Raw genomic sequence first — 19,352 nt, 5'->3', positions numbered from 1 at the left:
GTGGCTTATTTTGCCGAAGCCAGCGAGAACCACTCCAGCACCTCGCCCGCAGCAGGTCAGTCAAAATCGCAGGTCCACGTTTATGAAGGGGGAAACGCACAGACACGGGGTAACTGCATGAGCGGCACTTCTTTTTCTAAGCCAAATTTCCAGAGAAGACAGGCACAAGTAGCCCAGAGCAGCAGCCAAACCCGCAAGCACAGCCTGAACCCGGAGGGCGTTTATCGCTCCAAGACTCCTCCATCTGTCCATCGCTTCCGAGACGTCCTCGGCCCGCAGGAGGACCGCGAGGGAACCGCGACGCTCGGCGCTAGGACAGCGGCGGAGGAGCATCGCTGCCACCCCGAGAACCTGAGCTGCCCCCACACCCCCGAACACACACGTCCGCACCGTGTCGAACACGCGCAACCAACCCTTCCGGAGGCAGGGGCCAAGGACAAGCCGCTTTCCCCGGGCTCAAGTTGAAGGACAAGGGCAGGATCGCGGGGCATCCCAGGTTAAGTTTACACAGGCTGCGAGGTCTCGGCGCACTGGCAGAGAAGCCCTTATGAGCAGCTCACTGAGCGCACGTTCCCTGCAAAATTCAGCATGATCTGAGAACTCGAATCAGGGGCAGTAAGTCATTGCAGCACCGCTCCCCTCCCGGCTGCATCCTCCTCTCTGGAATCCAAACACTCATTAAATACCATTTATTCATACGTGTGATGTTTACCCCACCTATAACCTCAGGACAAATGTTAAAAAACACATGTACCAAACGCAAGCCAACAGGAAGATTCTCTCGGGAGTCTGCAAATAGCCTGAAACCAGAAGAGTGGACTCATCCAGTTAGTTTTTCAGTTCGTATTCTCAGGCTTCAGAGCTAATAATAGGTTAAAATCACATCACTCTCACTATTTCCTTGATGATTAGAGCATGATAAAAGGGAGACAAGAAAACACATCGTGAAGATTTTCACACCCCGGCTGTAGCGCATCACCGTGCACACACGCCGCGACCAGCGCAGCCCGGGGACACAACGCAAGTGGCCTCATAGCCTGCGCCTTCCTTCGCTAGCTCACATCTGCGTGCTTAGAGCGTCAAGGCTGGATAGAAATGATGAGATCGATGCGGGCAAAATACCAGGAGAGAAACCTCAGAGAGCTTGAGCAGAGAGGCATAAACAAGCCAATTTTCTCCGTTTCTCCGGTGGTGCGCTCCTTTCCGGTGGGGTCGTCAGCCTATTAATAAGGCGCAGCGCTCGCCAGATTAACAGCAACCGCCTGTCTTACACCGCTTAACACCGGGGCAGCCGGGGCAGGCAGAAGTCGCCCACGCGTTACATCCAGAAGCGAGCACGGAAGCGCGCCAGGATCGAAGCAAGAGGAGGTTCCCGCCGCGGAGCTGGCCAGGCGGTGGGACCGCAGCCCTCCTTCCGCCCCTGCCTGGCGGGCGACGCTGGCGAGCCCGCTTTGCAGCGGGAAGAACGGCCCAACCTCGTTCAGCCCAAACGAGCTGGATTCGAGCAAGCCATTTAACGAGCAGGTCTCTGCTAGCCGGGGGCTCGCGGGAAGGAGAAGGCACACGGCACACGCAGGCTGAGCAGAGGGAAGAGAAGCCCCCTCCTGAGCCCCTCCGGGCTCCAGCTGCCTGGAGGCAGGCGACGAGCGGGACGAGGCAGAGCCGTCCGTGCAGCGGGGACCCGGTGAGCCCAGGGTGCCGTCCGCCGCGGGACGCACGCGGAAGAGCCACCGCGCCGAGCTGCTGACAGCTCGTCTTCAAACCAGACAGCGTGTCAAGTGAATCTGGGTGACTCATAATTTACTCCAATAGCAGGCTGACATTGTGCTGCATTTATAGATATACGTATACATATTTGCCGTGATCTACACGAAAACAGTCTTCCTCTCCCTGACAGTTCACCACCCATCCAATTGCAGTCTTGCTTTTTTGCTACTGTCAATTTAATAGCAGGTTTCCATTTCACGGTAGAGGCATTAATTTGGGGGTTATGCTATGTGCAAATTCAAAAGGCAAATTTTAAGATCAAAGAACAGCTAAGAACTGTCAATAGCACTCAGCATGCCTGCGGATAAGCAGGGCCTCGTTCAAAGCAGGCGCGTGGATCCTACAGGAGCAGGCTGCAACGCGCAGCTCAGACCGCGCGTGCTCAAGGGGGCTCGAGCAGGAACAAGGGCCCAGGAGGGGGACGCAGGCACCTCCAAACACCTCCGAGCCTTCCGGACCTAGCCCAAAGGCAGGCAGCGTGCAGAGGGACAGCATATCGCAGCGAGGCGGATTTTGGTATTTCTCCAGCATCGCCGCCCACTCGTAAAGCCAGGGAGGCTCCCGTTAACGGAGAACACCTGACGGGGAACCCGCGTGCAGCTCCGAGCACCCAGATCCCTGCAGCTCCGCACTCTGCTCCGAGCAGTGGGCAGCGCCCACGCGGAGCACAACCCACTGCTTTTCCCCCCAGGGAGCTTGCTGGCTGCTCTCTCCTGACCCTGAGCACAAACCTTAAAATAACAAAAGATGGTGCTCACATTCGATTAGCAAAAAAGTCAGTCCTGTTTGACCCTGGACAGCGTCCATCCCTCGCAGCAATATATTCCTCTCCACGTTACTATTCCGACTCTTCCAACATATATAGAGGAGACCTGTTATTCCAGTATGCTTTTTTCTTGCAAAATTCATTCTCCTTTACAATTCTAGCCAGGCCCCAAATAGCAATTGAAAAATCAGTCAGCAGAGGCCAAGCCACAGAGCAGAGCAAAGCCCCATGTTGCATTACCATTCCTTATCAGGCTGTAATACCCGTGCATGGTAACTAGCAGGAAAAGAAGCTGCTTTATCACGGTCACAGATACATAATGCAAAAGGCAATAGTGGAGAAACTGGTAGGATCTGACTGAAAGAAGAATTAAGCCAGGTTCTCTTACTCTCAGCTTTTTCTACAGCATGAATTTTTCACCTCCTAATTCGCAGTAAAACATTGATGTCTGGCTGCAGAAGCACACAGGCAACTGCTGCTGTTAGCACCTTCAAAGTGCTGTACGGATTTTATCATCCCTCAGCGCATTTAGTAATTGTCCCTATAAACCTAATGAGCGTGGGATGGGAATTTAACCCCGAACTGGATTCAGAGCAGCTCTGCTGTTTAGCTGTAGCTTTAGGGCTTAAGATGTAATGATTTTTGAAGTATTTAATACATAAGACAGAATTATAATTAAAAGCAGTTGACAAATTGTACACTGGAAGTAAATATTTATCTCCATATCTAAAAAAAAAAACCACTTAAAAAAATAGTATAATTACAACTTAGTGCCCCCTCTGCCCTTTTTCTTTTAATCTCCACTCTCTCCTCTACCTCAAGCTTGGCCAAAGGAAGCTAGAATCCATTTCATTTACAAATGATTGCACCCTGTCTAGCGACAACTAGCTTTCAGTCACGAAAAATCACTACCCGTTTGCAAGGAAGGGGTGGGAGGCAGGCTTTCTAGAGATTGCATGTGCAAACAGATTTTAAAGAGACACTTGCAGCGTTTCCTAGACGCCTGCCTCTGAAGAGGAGGACTCAAACCTGAGGAGCGCTGTTCACCAGCGAGCGCAGCAGGAATTCTGCATGGCGGGGTTGCGCATTCCTCCTCTGCAGACCCACGACTACAGCTTGGCTTGGGGAAAGAGTCTCGTATTAATTTACTTTTACCAAAAGAACAAGGTGCCACCACGCTGGATCCTGCCCAGGTATTCCCATTTCTTCAAGGGTGAAGCTGGAAGGGAAAGGACCTTTCCAAGAGGAAGGCTTTGCAACGTTTCGTGATGAGGGACCCAGAAAGGCTTCCCTCCCTCAGTTATCAGAGCAGGATCCTTCCTTCCCGAGCTGGTTGAAAAGGGCCAGAAGGCCATGGAAAACAAACAGAAGGGCTGCTATTTATTTTCCCTTAAGCAGAGGAAATCAGAACAAAGCAAGAACGTTGGAGTCGGAGCTGACTCACGCAAGCCGATGTCAGCCAAACCCTGGGGCAACCTTCTCCTCTGCTCCCGGGGGGCTGCTGCTTCTCCCGCTTCCAAGGGGGGGAACGACCAGCTCGCTTCCCGGCTGGAGCGCTGCATCTGCCACGCGGGCTCCCCACGAGCGGCCTCTCGGCATTCCCACGATCAGGCTGTCCAAATTCATGCCAAATCCGTGCTGCACGGAGCGGCACGGGTGCCGAGCGTGCGCACACACAACAGCTTCACAGTCATTCCTCTAACGCGTCTGTTGATTTGTACGTTCTGCACAAACATTTGGGTTGACCCGTTAACCACCCCGGCCCAGTAACTACAGCAGTGGGCCTTGACGCCAGTTATTTTAAAGCAGAAGGCTGGCCACTGCGTTCCCAGAGCAGCTCCGGGAGACGCCCAAAGCCAGCACGGACCCGCGCGTCCCCGCAGCTCTGCTCTCCTGCACGGGGAGCAGCAGGGCGACGTCTCCTCCAGGCACCTGCAGACCTGGCAGCCGCCTGCCAGCTACGGCGAGCACAGCCCCTCTGTTCTTCTCATCCCTAGTAATCCTTCCTCATTTCTAGTCATCTTCCACCCAATTTACAACGTCCAGTTGCAGAAAGACTCTCCTCTTCCCAATTGCCCACGCGGCCTCCTAACCCAGGCCGGACACGTGCTCCGTGCCAGCTGGCCCATCGCGCAGCCCCACACTGCTGCCCACCTCCGTGCTCCTCAGACAAGAAGAAATCGTTGCACCAGGCACACGCTCTTGTCCCCATCTTTTATGCATCTTAGTGCTTAATTTAGTCTGGTAGAAGTCTCCAAGCTGCATCTGGAGCAGCATTTGGATGTCTGCATTTAAGAGGGCATAGAGTCACTTCATGTAAAACCAGCCACAAGAGCACCTCACTAGATCCCTTTTGTTTAATCATTTTCCTAAAATTAGGTGGCACAAGACACATACAAGCCAGTCTGAAAGATCAGTGAAATACCACCCGCATCACCATGCCCTGATTCCTGGAGCTGCTCTGCACAGCGTTTCAGTCCCATACTGAAGAATTTAATAAGTCCAAATACATACACAGGCATATCCCTTGGTTAAGGCTTAAAATAATAATAATTAGAAAAACTACCTACTACCACAATGAGGATGTGCAGCTAATTAGCTTTCTAGGAGTCACAGGCGAACAGGAAAAAAGCATATTAAGAATGGGAACTTCTGTCGGGCATGCCTCAGCGGAATTAGCAAATTGCATAAGAGGAACCTTTATTCTGATTATAAATTGATACCAGTGCCAAGACCCAGCGCACGTTTACTGCTACGTGAAATGATTAACCCATCAAATCCAGCTCCATGCAGATCGGACAGGGGAGCTCGGTTAACAGCATGCCATCTTCGGGGGAGAAGCTAGTGCCCTGCCATCACTAAGCAGCTATTTCTGGGGCATTTTTTTTCTTTAAGGATCACTAACAGCTTCCCCCTCTACCCGGCGCATTAACAATTGCCCTATCTGGTTACCTTGGTAGGTCAGGAATGCGCTGCTAACTGATTACCTAAGGGCCCTCTCGAGAACAGAGGCCTCTCGAGGTCCAATCCAGCTTTCTTTTAACCCTGTAAAGGAAATTGTAATTTTAAATAACATCCGACCACATCTAGAGCATGCCCGACGCTCTCCCCCTGCTCCTCCAGCGTCGCCCTTAGTGCTCCTTCCTGAACTTTCCCCCTGTACGTGACTTGCAGATTTAGAAAGCAATATATATACGTCCCCGCGGCACGCTCGGAGCCAAACTACAGACGTCATCATTATTACGAACAGCAGCGTGCCCCCTGGACAGCCGCTTACAGGGTTCAGACCCTTCCCAGGGGCGCTCTCCCAAAATAGCTCAGAGCTCCCTGCGCAGAACGCCCAGCTCAAATCTCCGTACTTCAGAGAAGCTGGCAAGCAGCAGCTCGGTTCGCCCTTTCCACCCAGGCCCGAAATCCACCCTCCCGAAACGGGAGCCGAGAGGGAAGGTGCCTCCGAGTCCAGCAAACACCCCAGCGACCAGGGCGCGAGTCCCGTACCCGAGCCGGCCTCCCGGCGCGAGGACGCGCACGCTCGCGCGCGCTCCGCTCTCAGACGGTGCGCATCAGCAGCCTCAGCTCACGCCGCCGCAGCCCGCTCCTTGAATCCTTGGGTAACTGCAAGAGGCAGCCCGAAAGGCCTCGCAACCAGGCGGAAAGGCTTTTAAAAGCCGGCGGCCGAGCAGGAGCAGGAGCAGGAGCAGCCCTTCGGCTCCTCCTCGGGGACTTGCCCCGGCGCCCGGTCCCAGGAGAGGCGGCTGGGGCAGCAAGCGCACCGCTGCGGGACGCCCCGCCGGGCGGGCGCCGACAGGAGCTCCGGAGCAGAAGGAAGCCTCGAGGTAGAGGAAACAGAACAGATTAAGCCTAATTGTCTTATTAAGTGTAATGATCACACAGCAAAGAGGATGTCAGGCAGTCGGGAGCGGAAAGAATAACGTGGTTAATGGGGAGCGCGTACGCACGTGGGCTCACGGGCATCGCCAAGGTGAGGACGCGCAGCCCGCGCGCGCGGGGGGTTACGGCTGGCTTGCTTCATCTTCCCTCCCCACGTCACCTTTCCTATTCTGCCAGCACGTCCTCGAGCTCTCGCTTGCTCAAAGCGGCCTTTAAAAGTAGCGACCTGGAAAAGGGCAGAGCGAGGAGGTCGGCGCGAGGCACCGCGCCGCGGCTCGCTGCTGCGCTGGGACCGCGGCCCCCTGCCCAAAGCCCACCGCGCGCGGGAGCGCCGGGCCGCCGCGCCTGCCACGAGAGGCCTCAGGGAGCCAGCAGCAAGCAAGAACCAAGGAGAAAGAGCTCCCAGGGACTTTTCCCAGGGATTCCCAGGGTTTGAACACAGGAATCGGCACCGGACGCTTCCTCCAAGCCCTCGTGGGATTCCTCCGGGAGAGGGAAGCCCGAGTCAAACACTCATCATGGAGACACGGCTAAACGTCGTACCCTGGACAAAACCCAGCGAAGCCAGCAGAGCCGCAAGACAGATCTGAAGCATGAGGACAACACTTCAGCTCCCGCGCTCCCGGGCGCTGCAGGAGCGCAGAGGCAGCTCCTCGGCGATCGGGACCTACCGCACCGAGCGCTGCGCCAGCTCGCTGGTATTTTCAGGCGAGCACTCCTCAGGCAGCTTCGGCTGTCAGCACGCAGGACGCTCAACGCTCGACCCGCTGAGTGGGGGCGACTGTTTCTCATCCCCCCATCACCTGCCCTTCTCCATCTGGAGTCCTCAAGACGCCAGCTGAGCCACGTTCCTATTGAAATAGCTGCAACACTAAAACAGAGCGAAGCAAGGAGAGAAAGCTGCTCCAGCACCCCCGGGAGCAGCGGAGGGAACAGACAGACAGGCCATTCAGTAGCAGTTTAAGATGCTCCCAGAAACTATAGCAACATCCTGCTGCAGAACCAGGTCTGCTGCAGCCTCCCAAGCCACCAGGCCCCGCGGAGCTGGCAGAGACAGTTCGGCCGCATACGACGCGCAAGGAGACTGTTGCCAAAATAAAGGCGAGATCCCTTCTTAAACCTCCTGGGGCCCGTTTCTGCAGCGGTCGCGCTCTCGGTTGCGGTTCACCTTCCCTGTCGGCCAAGCCAAACGTGCCCAAGCTGGTGTCTCCCACCCCAAAAAGGCAACGAGAGGATGAGCAAACACGTTCAAGGTTTCCAACAGGGAAATAGGGAGAGATAAAGATGTAATAGGTTAGATCTGTCTTTTGTGAGGAGTTTAATGACTACAACTGTTCAGCATCATTAACCAGTTTGTCTTAGAGGATTAACCCTCCCCGCCGGCCAGCTCCGCTGCTGAGCAAACACTCAGGGACGGTGGTAACCACCCAGCTCCCGCTCAGGCTGCCGAGAGCGGAGGGGAGAAGGCTCTGGAGCAGAGCTGCAGTGATAAGTCATTAAAAGCTTTTACTACCTGTTGCTACACAGCAAAACTGTTCAGAAGGAGTGCCAGACACAGAGAGCCCTCGCTGTGCAAAGAGCAGCCTACTAAAACCAGATCCCGCATTCCTGCCCCTCGCCGGGACAAATATGCCCTGCAGCGTCTCCGAAGCCCACTCCCCACGTGACTTTAGGGGTGGGGAGGAACATAGCTCAATTTTAACCAATTTAGAAAGTAACGTCTGAAGAGAACTGCAATAGCTCAACCCTTGTCTGATCTGCACTGGATCCCAAGAGAGAAATCCAGATTGCAGCCAAAGGGAGGCACACATTGAGCCGGTTTCACCTGTCACCAGAGCCCTGAAGACCGCTCATGGCTAGGCAGGTACCTGGCGACTTTCACTGCAACCTGTGCAGCTTTAATCACTGTCCATATTCCTCCCACGGCATCCCTAACTTCACCCAGTCCCTGGCTACCCTGTCCTCTTCCTTCAGCATGCAAATGCTCCCGGTCCCACACAGAAAAACAAAGCAAGTTGCTGGCTTCTTGCAGCTGAAAGTATCTAACCAACTCCAGGAACCATCGCTGCTGCCATGAGAGAGTGCCAAGAGCTCTCCCAACGGACGACACTCCACCAGCCCGTTGCAAGTTATCCAGGGGGAGGAACAGCTTGTGCATTGCATTTGCAATGCATTTACACAAGCTCTAGCAAAATGAATCCTGCCCATCATTAGGCTGGAGAAGACAACGAACCCCAAGGCCAACACCTGCCTTACTCTGTGGGTTTACAAGTCTGAGGAGGAGAAAACGCCACTGTCTATTTTCAGAACGTAAGTATTAGACACAGGGTGCAAATTCTCTCCAAGTTCATTATTAGCACATGTCAACGCTCGAGACGAGCTCAGACTGACACACGTTCTCCTGGATGGTGCAAATAGCAAGTCAAAACAGGAGGCAACAGCTCATCTCCTGTTGGTACTTGAACTGGATTTAAACCAAGACCTCGCTACACGGCCTCACCCACCTGCCCCTTAAACGCTCAGCTCCTAGAGCTGGCAGTGCAGCGGGTCTCAGTACGGAGGGTGGTGTGGGGCACGCAGCTCGAGCGGCGGGAGCTGGCTGTGCTGCTCCCTGAGCACGACCCTCACCGCGCCGTTCTGCTCTTTGCAACGTAAGAATTTCATTTCCCCAGCCCACTTCCCTCCCCACATGCTCCTGTTTCAAAACAGGCCAGCAATGGAGGATATCAGCCTTCAGGAAGGAGCGCGTTTTGTGGTGTAACTGCTTATCTACTCTGCTGGGAAACATCAGCTTCAGGCAGCTGATCAAATACTGCCCAGGGCCCCATTCAGCACCTTGTTATGAGGGCAATCATTGCAATGGCCAACTCAAGCAGAAGACCTCAGGGTACTAAAAACAGAAACAAAAGCCAGAGTTTTGATGGCAACAGTCTCCCAAGTGCTCTAGCTGCACGGCAGAGTCGACTGCCCGACAGCACGGCAGCAGAAACGCTGCAGTAGCGGCTCTGCAAAATGCCTCTGGTAACAGATGCGGGGCAAAGCCAGAGCCTCAAACCAGAGGAGCCCGCTGCGAGCGCCTGCTCCCACGTCCTGCTGCCCGAGGGCGTTCCCTGCACCGAACTGCTCCTCCGAGCCCACGGCTTTGCTTGACCTGGAGCTTACGGTCAGGAAAAGCCATCTGTGAAATAAAGCCCTCACGTCACCGAGACCCCGAGCAGACGTACCACGTGCAGGAGATGGTTAGGAAGCTCCTCAAAGGCACTTGAGAAGAGCCAGGCTACAGCCAGGGAGAGAGCGGCCTCCAGATTGGCCCCAATTGACCTGCTGCCCAAGCTCTTGGCAGTCTGACACCACATTACTTTTGTTTCTTTGTTCTTTATTTTTAATACATCCATCTAGGTTGGAACTGACACAAAAATATCAAGCAATTTTCTTCAGAGCTGAGGACACATTTGCAATTGTACCTGTTTTAAGAGATTCAAAAGGCAAGGAAACTGGGAAGAATCTGGCACAGTGGGGTTCCCAGAAATCAGGGTAAATAGCCTCTACCTTTCTTCAAATAGAAAGTCTTACACTTTGCACAGAAACCCTTGTCATACACAATCTCCCCTTCCATCAAAACAAAAGAGAGAGAGAGCGCGCGCACGTTGTTCTTTGGAAGTTTTTCAAGATATTCTTAAAGGCTGCTAGGCCATTATTAAGTTTTTAGCTCTAAAAGTGCAACAGCTTCTGATTTATTTATTTTTTAATAACACTCTTGTGACAGTGGGATGGCTCATTCAATTTTGAAATGCTTAGAGGGCTGGCAGCTCTGCAAATTAAGCCTCTGGGCTGAGACAGAAGGTCACACCTGAACTGCTTGGAAAGCACTGCCAGCAAAAAGAATAAAACCAGACATGTGAAAAAAAGTAAAAGAAAGTGGGCAGACAGCCTAAAGCTGTATTCAGCATAGGCAGAGCCACACCAGCTCTCAGGGAAAACACAGCTTCATTAAATCTTTGATAGAAACCAATCTGTATCCAACTCCTGTTGAAGCAGAAGCCGAAGGAGGACAGTAGAAGATCCATCTAGCCACACAAAGCACAGTAACGTCCACATGATGTTTCATTACTTGGGACTGCAACCAGACACGGCCCATACTTCAAAAGCTGGCACGAGGCAACCCGCCTTTATACCTTCAGGTTACAGGGTCATCACAAAGAGCACGGTACCGACATCGCGTTCTCATTCACCACTCCCACCAGTAGAGGTTTCCCAAAGGCAGCACTACCCTTTGCAGCTCCCATGCTGCAGGGAATGCCTCAAGCTCCATGAATTCCACAATTGCCAGAAAAAGAGAAAACTGGAGTTAGGTTGGGAGAGAAAACAAGTTCCTGTCCCTCATAGCTTCAGAGAACAGCCTAGCTGCATGCCCAGAATATACCTTCAAAGTTAAACTCCTCACTACACGCAGCAGCTGGGTGAAGTTTCTAGATGGGATCAAGAAGAGATCTCCACTGAGCGAAGCTAAACAGAAAACCAGCCCAGAAGGTCCATAAGCTATAGGGCACCAGAGGCTGGGTGACCACCAGGGAGACACCACGATGCTGCCCCCATCCTTGCACCGCCGCTCCTCGTTGTGGACCCCATCTCTTGCAGAGGCCAGGCAGTCACCAGGACCGAGCCGGTACACCTCATACAGCGACACACCGCTGAACACTCTGGCTCCCGGCACAGAGACTGGCAAGAACAGGCTCCCACCTTCCCCAGCACCAAGCGGGGACCACGCGCCCCAGCCACCCCCCTGCAGGCAACAGACTCTAGCATCTACTTACCAGCACGGGGATGAGCAGGTCGGCAAAATACACAAAAGCTGCTCCTAGAGTAAAGCCAACAGCCACAGGGAAGAAAGCGAAGGCTCCAAAACTTCCAGATTCCTCAGCCATTTCAATAGCTGGGGCCAGGAGGGACCAGTAAGAAGCTGCCAACATGACCTAAGAGACAGACAAGGCAAGGAATGAAAACATGGAAATAGCTTTCCCCAGCTGGGTCTGAACAAGCAAGAATCAAGGCTGCTTGGTATCCAGGGTCACCTCCTTGCACAGCATTATTAGCCAAGGGGGAAACTGAGGCACAGAGCAGAAGTCAGCAGCTCAGGTTTATTCAGCAAGTTGGTGGCCAAGCTAGAAGCAGGGCACCTTCTCCACTGGGCTGTGCAGCAGGAGGTAGGAGCACGCGGTGTCCCCAGCATGCCACGGCACATCCCGCACCTTCGTGCCGCTAGTTATGTGCCTGGAAAGAGAACAGCAGGCCCACCACAGCCGCAGGCTCCTTTGCCAAGAGGCTATTGCTACAGCTATAAGGGAAGCTCTTCGCTCTCCAAGCTCCAATCCTCTATGGACTTTCCAGATAGCAGCACTGCTAAGCTGCAGCAATAACCCACGCCAGGCAGGCTTTCCTCTCGTACAGACTGCAAATGCTTCAACCGATGGGATCCCTGCGCTCGCTATTGCACTTGGCAACACCAGCAGCATGACCATTAAATTTTAGTAGTGACTTTAAAAACCAACTTTCTGATGGAACAAATCACTTAAGGATGGGGAAGTGAGTTTTTCCATCCGTTTTCACCAAACTAGACCTCTGAGCCAAGAAAAAAAAAAACAGCAAAAAGAATGGATCACGGAAGCTTGTGTTAATGCTAATAGAAGATTATCCTAACAGCCACAGAAGTCCTTCGGATGGTTGGGAGGAGGGAGCAGGGAAAATCCTCCTTCACCTTGGGTTTGTCCCAACTATGCAACTGGGGCTGCTGAGCCCACTGATGAGGCCACGCACAGTATTTAATGAGGAGAAATCTCTGCTCTAACTACATTGTCTCTATGCAAACCAGAGATGAGGGAATTCCATAACAATGCAGCAAGCTGAAATCCCCATGCATTCTTCCTTGCATATAAGGGTCACTATCAGCGTCTTGTTTCTTGCACTTTCATAAATTTCCGTAAGTTGAAAAAAAAAAAAGCTTTCCACCAGCAGCACATACTGCTTCTATTTACCTGCAAACAACAAACAGGCAGTTCTGGAAGATGACACTGCTAACATGTCCCAGCATCTCCTGGATACCTAAAGTACTTGAATTCTCAAAGATAGGATACGCACTGCAAATTTTATAGCACAATATCCACAGGCAAACACAACGGCCTCATTTCCGTGGCTCGTAAGGCTCTATGAAAGCAACTAGTTCACTGAAATCTAAGTTTCAAGACCTACAAACAACTACACCTACTTTAAAATACACCAGCAGCAGGTCCTCCACAGTACTGAAAGCCACATTCAGAATACGAAGCGCTGTGCAAGCTGATGGACCGTTGCAAAGGATAATGCTTGGGAGCTGATGCACGTCCAGCCCCAAGCCAGCGCTCCTGGAGCCGGCACAGAAGAGGGACAGTCCATGGCTCCTGCACTAATCCAGACCTAGATGCCCAAAGCTCAGCCTCCAGGGCTCCCCAAGTCCTGCAGCTCCAGGCATGCAGGCATTGCAAAGGCATTTAGCTCTCCTCGCAACTGTGGGATTTGGAGATCACGTCCACCTGCCATGTGCCCTTTCAGCTCCCCATCCAAAGCCCTTCCTCCGAGGTAAAACAAGAGGCATTTCAGCACTTTGCAGATGACATGACACCAGGCTGCACAGGAGAGCTGAGCCTGTGAGAGGGAGCAAAGCTTAGCTGCCAATATTCCCTTCTTTGCTACCCAAATCAAGGCAACCACAGCAAAACAGTTTTGCAATTCCTCTACTTCTGTAGAGCTTAAAACAGTACGATACAACCTGGAGCTTGGGCACAGCCTGCTCCTGTTGCAGCATCAAGCACAACCGTCTTTTGAGCTGCATTCACTGCTCACCCCTCAACAGGCCCACGCGAGGCCCTGCTGCATCCACAGATGCGAGGGAGCAGGAACCATCTACCTCGGAGGCCACTGAACAGGGTTGGGAGGGATGCCTGGGCATCTCCAGCCCAGCTGCTGCTTGGAGCAGGGCACGCTTCAGAGCTAGAACAAGTTGCTCAGGGCTTTATCCAGGCTAGGAAAAAAAAAAGAAAAACCACAAGTCATCCATTCCATAAACATATACCAAAGGACACAACATTAACATGTTTTATCACCTTGTTCACCTCCTGCTCCACTCTGCAGCATGATGTACCAGGCTGGATTAATTAAAAATCATCAGCCCAGCACACTACCTTCAGCAATAGCTTTGGCCTTTTCACTTCCCTCTCTACTGGCTTTTGCAGTAGTTCAGCTATGCAGGAGGTCACCCACGAACAGACCTGTGGGGACTGCTCCCATTTGCATCAAAGCTGAACTAGCTTCTTACAAAGAGTCAGACTCAGGCCTTTGGGGAGGGCAGGGAAAGAGATCTGCTAAGAAGAGATGCTTAAGGAAGGAAGCTGGTTTCACATTGCTTCCAGTTGAGCTCCATCCCCGACGGCGATGGGCTAGCGAGGCTGGGATGAGGATCTTGGGGACAGCCACCGCATCCCAAAGCGCTAGGACGGTTTAGAGAAGACAAGTCCAAGATGTACAACTGCATTTCTCTCTCACACTTACAAACTAAGAGGAAGTAAAGCAGACAAGTACAGATAGGCTTAAAACTTGCCCTGGAGATCTGCGTTACACTTTGGGAAATGCTCTGCAACAGCAAAGCCAGGAACCCAGCTGCAGGCAGAGCTCTACTGACCCTGGGGCAGAGCGGTGGGCAGAGTCCCTTCCAGCCCTGCTTCCTGACCAAGAAAGCAGGTCAAAGAAAAGTTTTCTGCACGAGGGACGCTGCGAGGAAGGAGCAGCCCACCTCTCAGCCAGGAGCGCCCCGGAGCAGCTGGCAAAGGGTCTGCTCCGCAGAGCTCATGCCATTTGCAAGCCTTGTTTACAAGGTATCTGAAAGAGATCATGCTCATCTCACTCTCACTGCACAAGCATTTGCCTGCGGAAGAGAAGTGCGTAATAAGCTATTACATTTTAAATCATTTTTAAAGGAGCGAGATGCCTACTGCTGTAGGCACCAGTCCCTGGGGGATTGTATAAATCTCAACTCACTATGAGTAAGAAAAAGCAGGCTGTCACGTTAGACTTAACTACAGCTGTCAAACTTCATATTTCAAATGCCACCTCCTTTAACAAACAACCACACATCCCAACATGGAAAGACAAGCTCTAGGGAAAGGCTTTGGAAAATTATATTATCATTTTATGTTAAGATATAATTTCCCCATGGAAAATAGAGGCCTGACACTGTTCAGCCTCCAGATCCTGTTACCACTGAAGTCAGCACTGAAGCTCCCACTGGCTTTGCTTACACAGGCTCCAGAGGAAGAACATGACACAGCTAAGCCACCCCACCTTGCTAGCTGCAGGAACAAATTGCTGGGTTTCACTAACTGACTTCACGCACTTTCAAGGAAAAAGCAGTTTATGCCTACACTCTGATGTGGAGGGACCACCTTGGCCCCATCTCACATTACAAGAATGGAGAGAAGATCACAGGACTGGGGAGAGCTGGAATGTGCTACGCAACAGCTCTCCTTTCTCTTTTGCTGAGAAGCAAAGAGGAGCAAGAAGGGAAGTCACAGAGCTCTGGCCAAGATGATCATCTACCACAGGAACACGATCAGCGCTCGCTGCCTGTCCCATGTCCCCATTGGAGGGTTTTGACCTGCAGCAGTGAGCAGAAGGGAAGATGTTTCTGTACTTCACCTGAGCCTCTAGGCTTCAGCTTCACCTGCAAGCCGTGGGACAGAGGAGCTTGCGCTGAAGCAGACAAGCTTCTGCTTGAGGCCATCACTTTGCCCAATCTGTCCTGCTATAGCACCAGTAGAAAGTTACCCTCTTCTTCAGCAGCATCCCTTAACGGACAACACTTACAAACTAGCAAAGGGTTAGAGCTCCTGCCAGTGAGCTCATTAAATGATAAAAACACCTAATTGCAAGTCTTCCTAATTGTCCAGCTCAGATCACAACCTTATTTGAAAGGCCTTATAAGCATCAAGTTAATGTGATTATCTAGCTGTGCGTTACATCCCAACTACACGTTTATTATCCCTTCGCCTAAACACGATACTAATCTCTTTTCCCCAGTGTTTCTACATTTATTAAGCGTCTTTCCCCACCTACTGTGAGAACTAAATGAGTTAACACAAAGCTGTCACAATTTGTTTCTGTCCTCAAAGGCCACAGTTTCAGGTTGAAAAGACTAAAGAAAAGATGGAAAAGCCAGCCTAGCGCAAGCACGAAAGGGGATGACAGAGGGGGAGTCAGTGAAGCGAGGCAGGCTGCAGCAGGTAACAGGCGCTGCTCTGCTCTCGGCTCTGCTGGCACTGCAGCCCGTGCACCTCGGCCTCCTTCCCTGCCTTAGCTTGGCTGCACAGCATAGCTCAGCCAAGCAACGCTCCCCCAGCCTTGGTCCAACGCGCTCCCCAGGGCAGGCGTTTCTCTGTGTATTCCTGTTTAACGTGCTGAAACACAGGGAATGGAGCAAGGGCAGTCAATGGGACAGCACACCAGCAGCCACCTGCCTCCGTGTCGGTCGTCCTCCTGCGGCCTTCTGTAGCCCTTTCTCCTCCAGTCTTCCTCACTTACGAGCAGCAGGCACCAAGCTAGCAGCTCTTATAAGTGTAGGTAACTGTAGCAACTGGGTCCTTTAGCACATGGGATATTTTCAAGTGAGACTTTGGAAAAACAAAAATCAGGGATCTGTCAGTCCTGCTTCCTGGAGCCTCCCCTCGTACTCCCCATCACCAGGGAAGATGCACGTGCTTCAGTAACCTGGTTGCGTTGGCCAGAAAACTAGCCCTTGTTGAAACCTGCATCCCTCCATCTTCACGCTGGCATTTGGATGCACCCATCATCTCGGCAGCAGAGGCTATCCAGACACCTGCTTCTGCCACCGTGATAGCTGCAAGTCTCGATCAGCCTCAGTTATCATCCACAGGGAAAATCCTAAAGGTGCGTCTTCCTCACTAACCCCATGCCATCCCATGCCAGCTGCCACCTCCCATGATCACCGAAGCCCTACCTTTGGGAGACCCTCTTATGCAAGGCCTTTTATAGAACATTTGGGCTTGGTGCATCTATCTTACTCATCCAAAGTACCACCAAGACTGGAATCTAAACACCAGTGACATCTCACAGCAAGATGGTGGCAAAGGCAGAAATAAGAGTTTCAGATTTCCCCTTTCAGTATGCTCTGCACTAGGGAGAAAGCCTGCCTAGGTTCTCGTCAGATAAATAAAATATGAAGCTATTGCAACAGAGGATGACTCTCTGCACAAAGCCTTCCCATCACACTTCGCTGGCAGCACTCAGCAGCATCCACAGCCCGCTCTGTTCAGTCAATATGGGGAGCAGGGATCCCACAGTGCTCCAGCTCCCTGGCATGCAAACAGCCTGCTCCTGCCAAATTTGATTTGGACATTTTAGCACAGCCTTCATGCTCCTGAGCTGAGATACACCACCACCGTAAATCTACAAACTGCAGCAGAGAAGAGGAGAAAGCATGAAGGCAGCAGCCGCGTATGCAAAACACCCATGGGTTGAAGGAGCCCAAACCCTTCTCTGGGCTACATCAGGATAACCAGAGATGGCAGTTTCTCCCATCAGCAGGAGCAAGCAGCCCAGAAAGACAGAGAGTGGATTTGTTTTAATTTCCTAGCTCAATAGCAATGGTGCTGCAGGCTCATGAGAGTCTTCCCCAGCAGATTCACAAGATTGAGGTTGGGGAAACACAGACTCACACGGGCTCAAAACCTGATTGCCTCGTGCCAACGGGAGCGCGTTAATAAAGCCGTATCCCTCCTCCCCTGGCCGCGGCTGGTGGGTTTTGCCTCAGCCAGGACAACCGTGCGCTCCCACCGACACCGGGAGGAGCGAACGCCAGCCCAGGTGCACCCAGATCACCAGATCTCTCCGGGCACCTCTTGGGCACAGACAGCTCAGCGATGCCCCTGCCTGCGCCCACGGCAGCCGGCACAGGCAGGCACCACGAAGGACGAGCGAACCCGGGTCAGGCACAGCCCTTCCCCACGCTGACGGAAATCCTCCAAAGCATGCCAGGCAGCAGGCTCTGCAACCACAGCGGAGGATGCCAACGCACCCCTCCACCGCTGCCCCGGGCGTTGTCGGGGTCCTCTCCGCACGCACCCTGTTCTCTGCGGACAGACTGACGAAACCCGTCCGCCGCGAGCAGATCTTGTCGCGCTTCGATAGGGCCAACAAGATCAGAGCCGAGGCTTCAAAGGACACAGCCGCTTTAATGACATGCCACAGTAGAAAACTGAAGCCTCTTAGAGAGCAAAGGGAGAGTCCCATCAGTAAGGCCAGAAAGAAAAATAGAAGATGAGAGAACCCTATGACATTTTGCCTGCCAAATTTCTCGGCTTGACTTCATTAAGGCTTCAACAACAAGAACTGGCCTCAGAAGACCAATGTAAATTGCTGATGCTGTTTTAAGCAGCACTGAAAGGGAATATTTAACACTCGACATGTCTGGTGCAGCTTGAAGTGTGGCTCTTCACGATTTTCTGCTTCACTTGGGACAAAGCAAAAAAAAAAAATGCAAAAAATGCAAGCCAAGAGGAGGACCAGCCACACACACAAGGCTACAGGGAAGAAGGACCACAAACATTTATACAGGCATCTTCCTCTTGATGTCTGAGTAGAACACAGCACCTTCAGGATAAAGCTGTGAGAATAGAAAGCATCTAAAAAAAGCTTTTATTTAAGAATATCAAGATTTAAGAGAAAAGACAGAACTCCACATCAGATGCCCAAGTAACTGAAGTCTTGTCTCCATGGAAACAGAGTACCTCGGAGGCTTTAGCATACAAAACCCTCCATTTTCCCCAATTTCCAGAGAGGGAACTGAGGCAGAAGCTAAATGCTCAGGTACCCAAGAGGAGTCACCAAGGTGTCGGAAGCTGAGCCTCAGCCGAGCCACCACCCCCAGCCGCCCGGGCACCCTCCGCCGAGATCACACACAGGCCGTCAAACACAGCTGGCTTCTGCCCTACCGAAAGGGGATTAAGCAAATGCATTTTACTTTGTGCTTGCAATGTTCTCCAAGCGCACAGGCAGCTCTTGGATATGCCCCAGCTCATTAAGTCATGGCGATTTGACCGTGATCCCAGGCTTATGCAGGCTCACCCCAGATTAGATGGTACATTTGCCAAGAAGGCAGCACCAAGTCCTGGCTTTCCAGAGCTCAAACTAGCACTCCGCGTGCCTGACCATCCTCCTCACCAGCTGTCCCTCTGCCATACTCTCCTCCTGCTTGGATAGTAGTAAAGATTGTTTTGTTTTGTTTTTTTTTTTTGTTAGCTCTAGTTTTATTTTACTATGAAAGCCCCCAAAGATGAGCAGACAAATAGTTACCAGCAGGAATTATCCACTATAACATTATTTTCAGAAGACCACAAAGCACTGCAGATAAGGGTCCAAGTGCCCAAACTCACTTCACAAGGGATCCTGATTGCCTGGAGAGCATCCTACACTCCCCCCCCCACCACCACCAGAACCTAGAGCACCAGAACAGCAGGATTAGAGAAGACTACCTGTCTCTGAAAGTGCAGAAAAAAGGAGGGGTCCTAGCTCTGACAGGACAAAAGAGGAGTTTAATTAAACATAGCAGACTAGATTTCTAAGAACTGATATTAAGATAAAGAGGAGAGGAAGTCAAGTTTTGCCCTTCTCTATTCCAATGCTTGGAGAAACAGTCCGTATATATTTGCCCAAGATTTACATCAAAGACAACACAGTGTTTTAAACAAAAAACCTCCACAGCATCAGTAGCAGTCTGTGATCAGAACTACATCACAGCAAGGGCAGTATGAAGAAACACTTTCCACAGGGAGGAAAGAGAGTGAAGACAGGACAAATAACCCTCAAAACAGGCTGCTCCGCATCC

At 52.0% G+C, this 19,352-nt stretch overlaps 1 protein-coding gene across 1 annotated transcript in view; it reads right to left on the bottom strand.

Annotated features, from left to right (window-relative positions):
* Nucleotides 1-19,352, bottom strand: part of SLC39A11 (solute carrier family 39 member 11) — a 97,604-nt gene that overhangs the window by 74,272 nt on the left and 3,980 nt on the right. The window contains exon 3 of the mRNA XM_062591670.1: nt 11,239-11,397. Within this exon, the coding sequence (XP_062447654.1) occupies nt 11,239-11,397 (159 nt within the window). The remainder of the gene's footprint in view (nt 1-11,238; nt 11,398-19,352) is intronic.

The sequence above is a fragment of the Rhea pennata genome, chromosome 19 (assembly GCF_028389875.1).
Source record: "Rhea pennata isolate bPtePen1 chromosome 19, bPtePen1.pri, whole genome shotgun sequence".
Taxonomy (NCBI): Eukaryota; Metazoa; Chordata; class Aves; order Rheiformes; family Rheidae; genus Rhea; species Rhea pennata.
The sequence above is the reverse complement of the archived record's forward strand: the minus strand, read 5'-3'. Positions and strand labels throughout refer to the sequence as shown.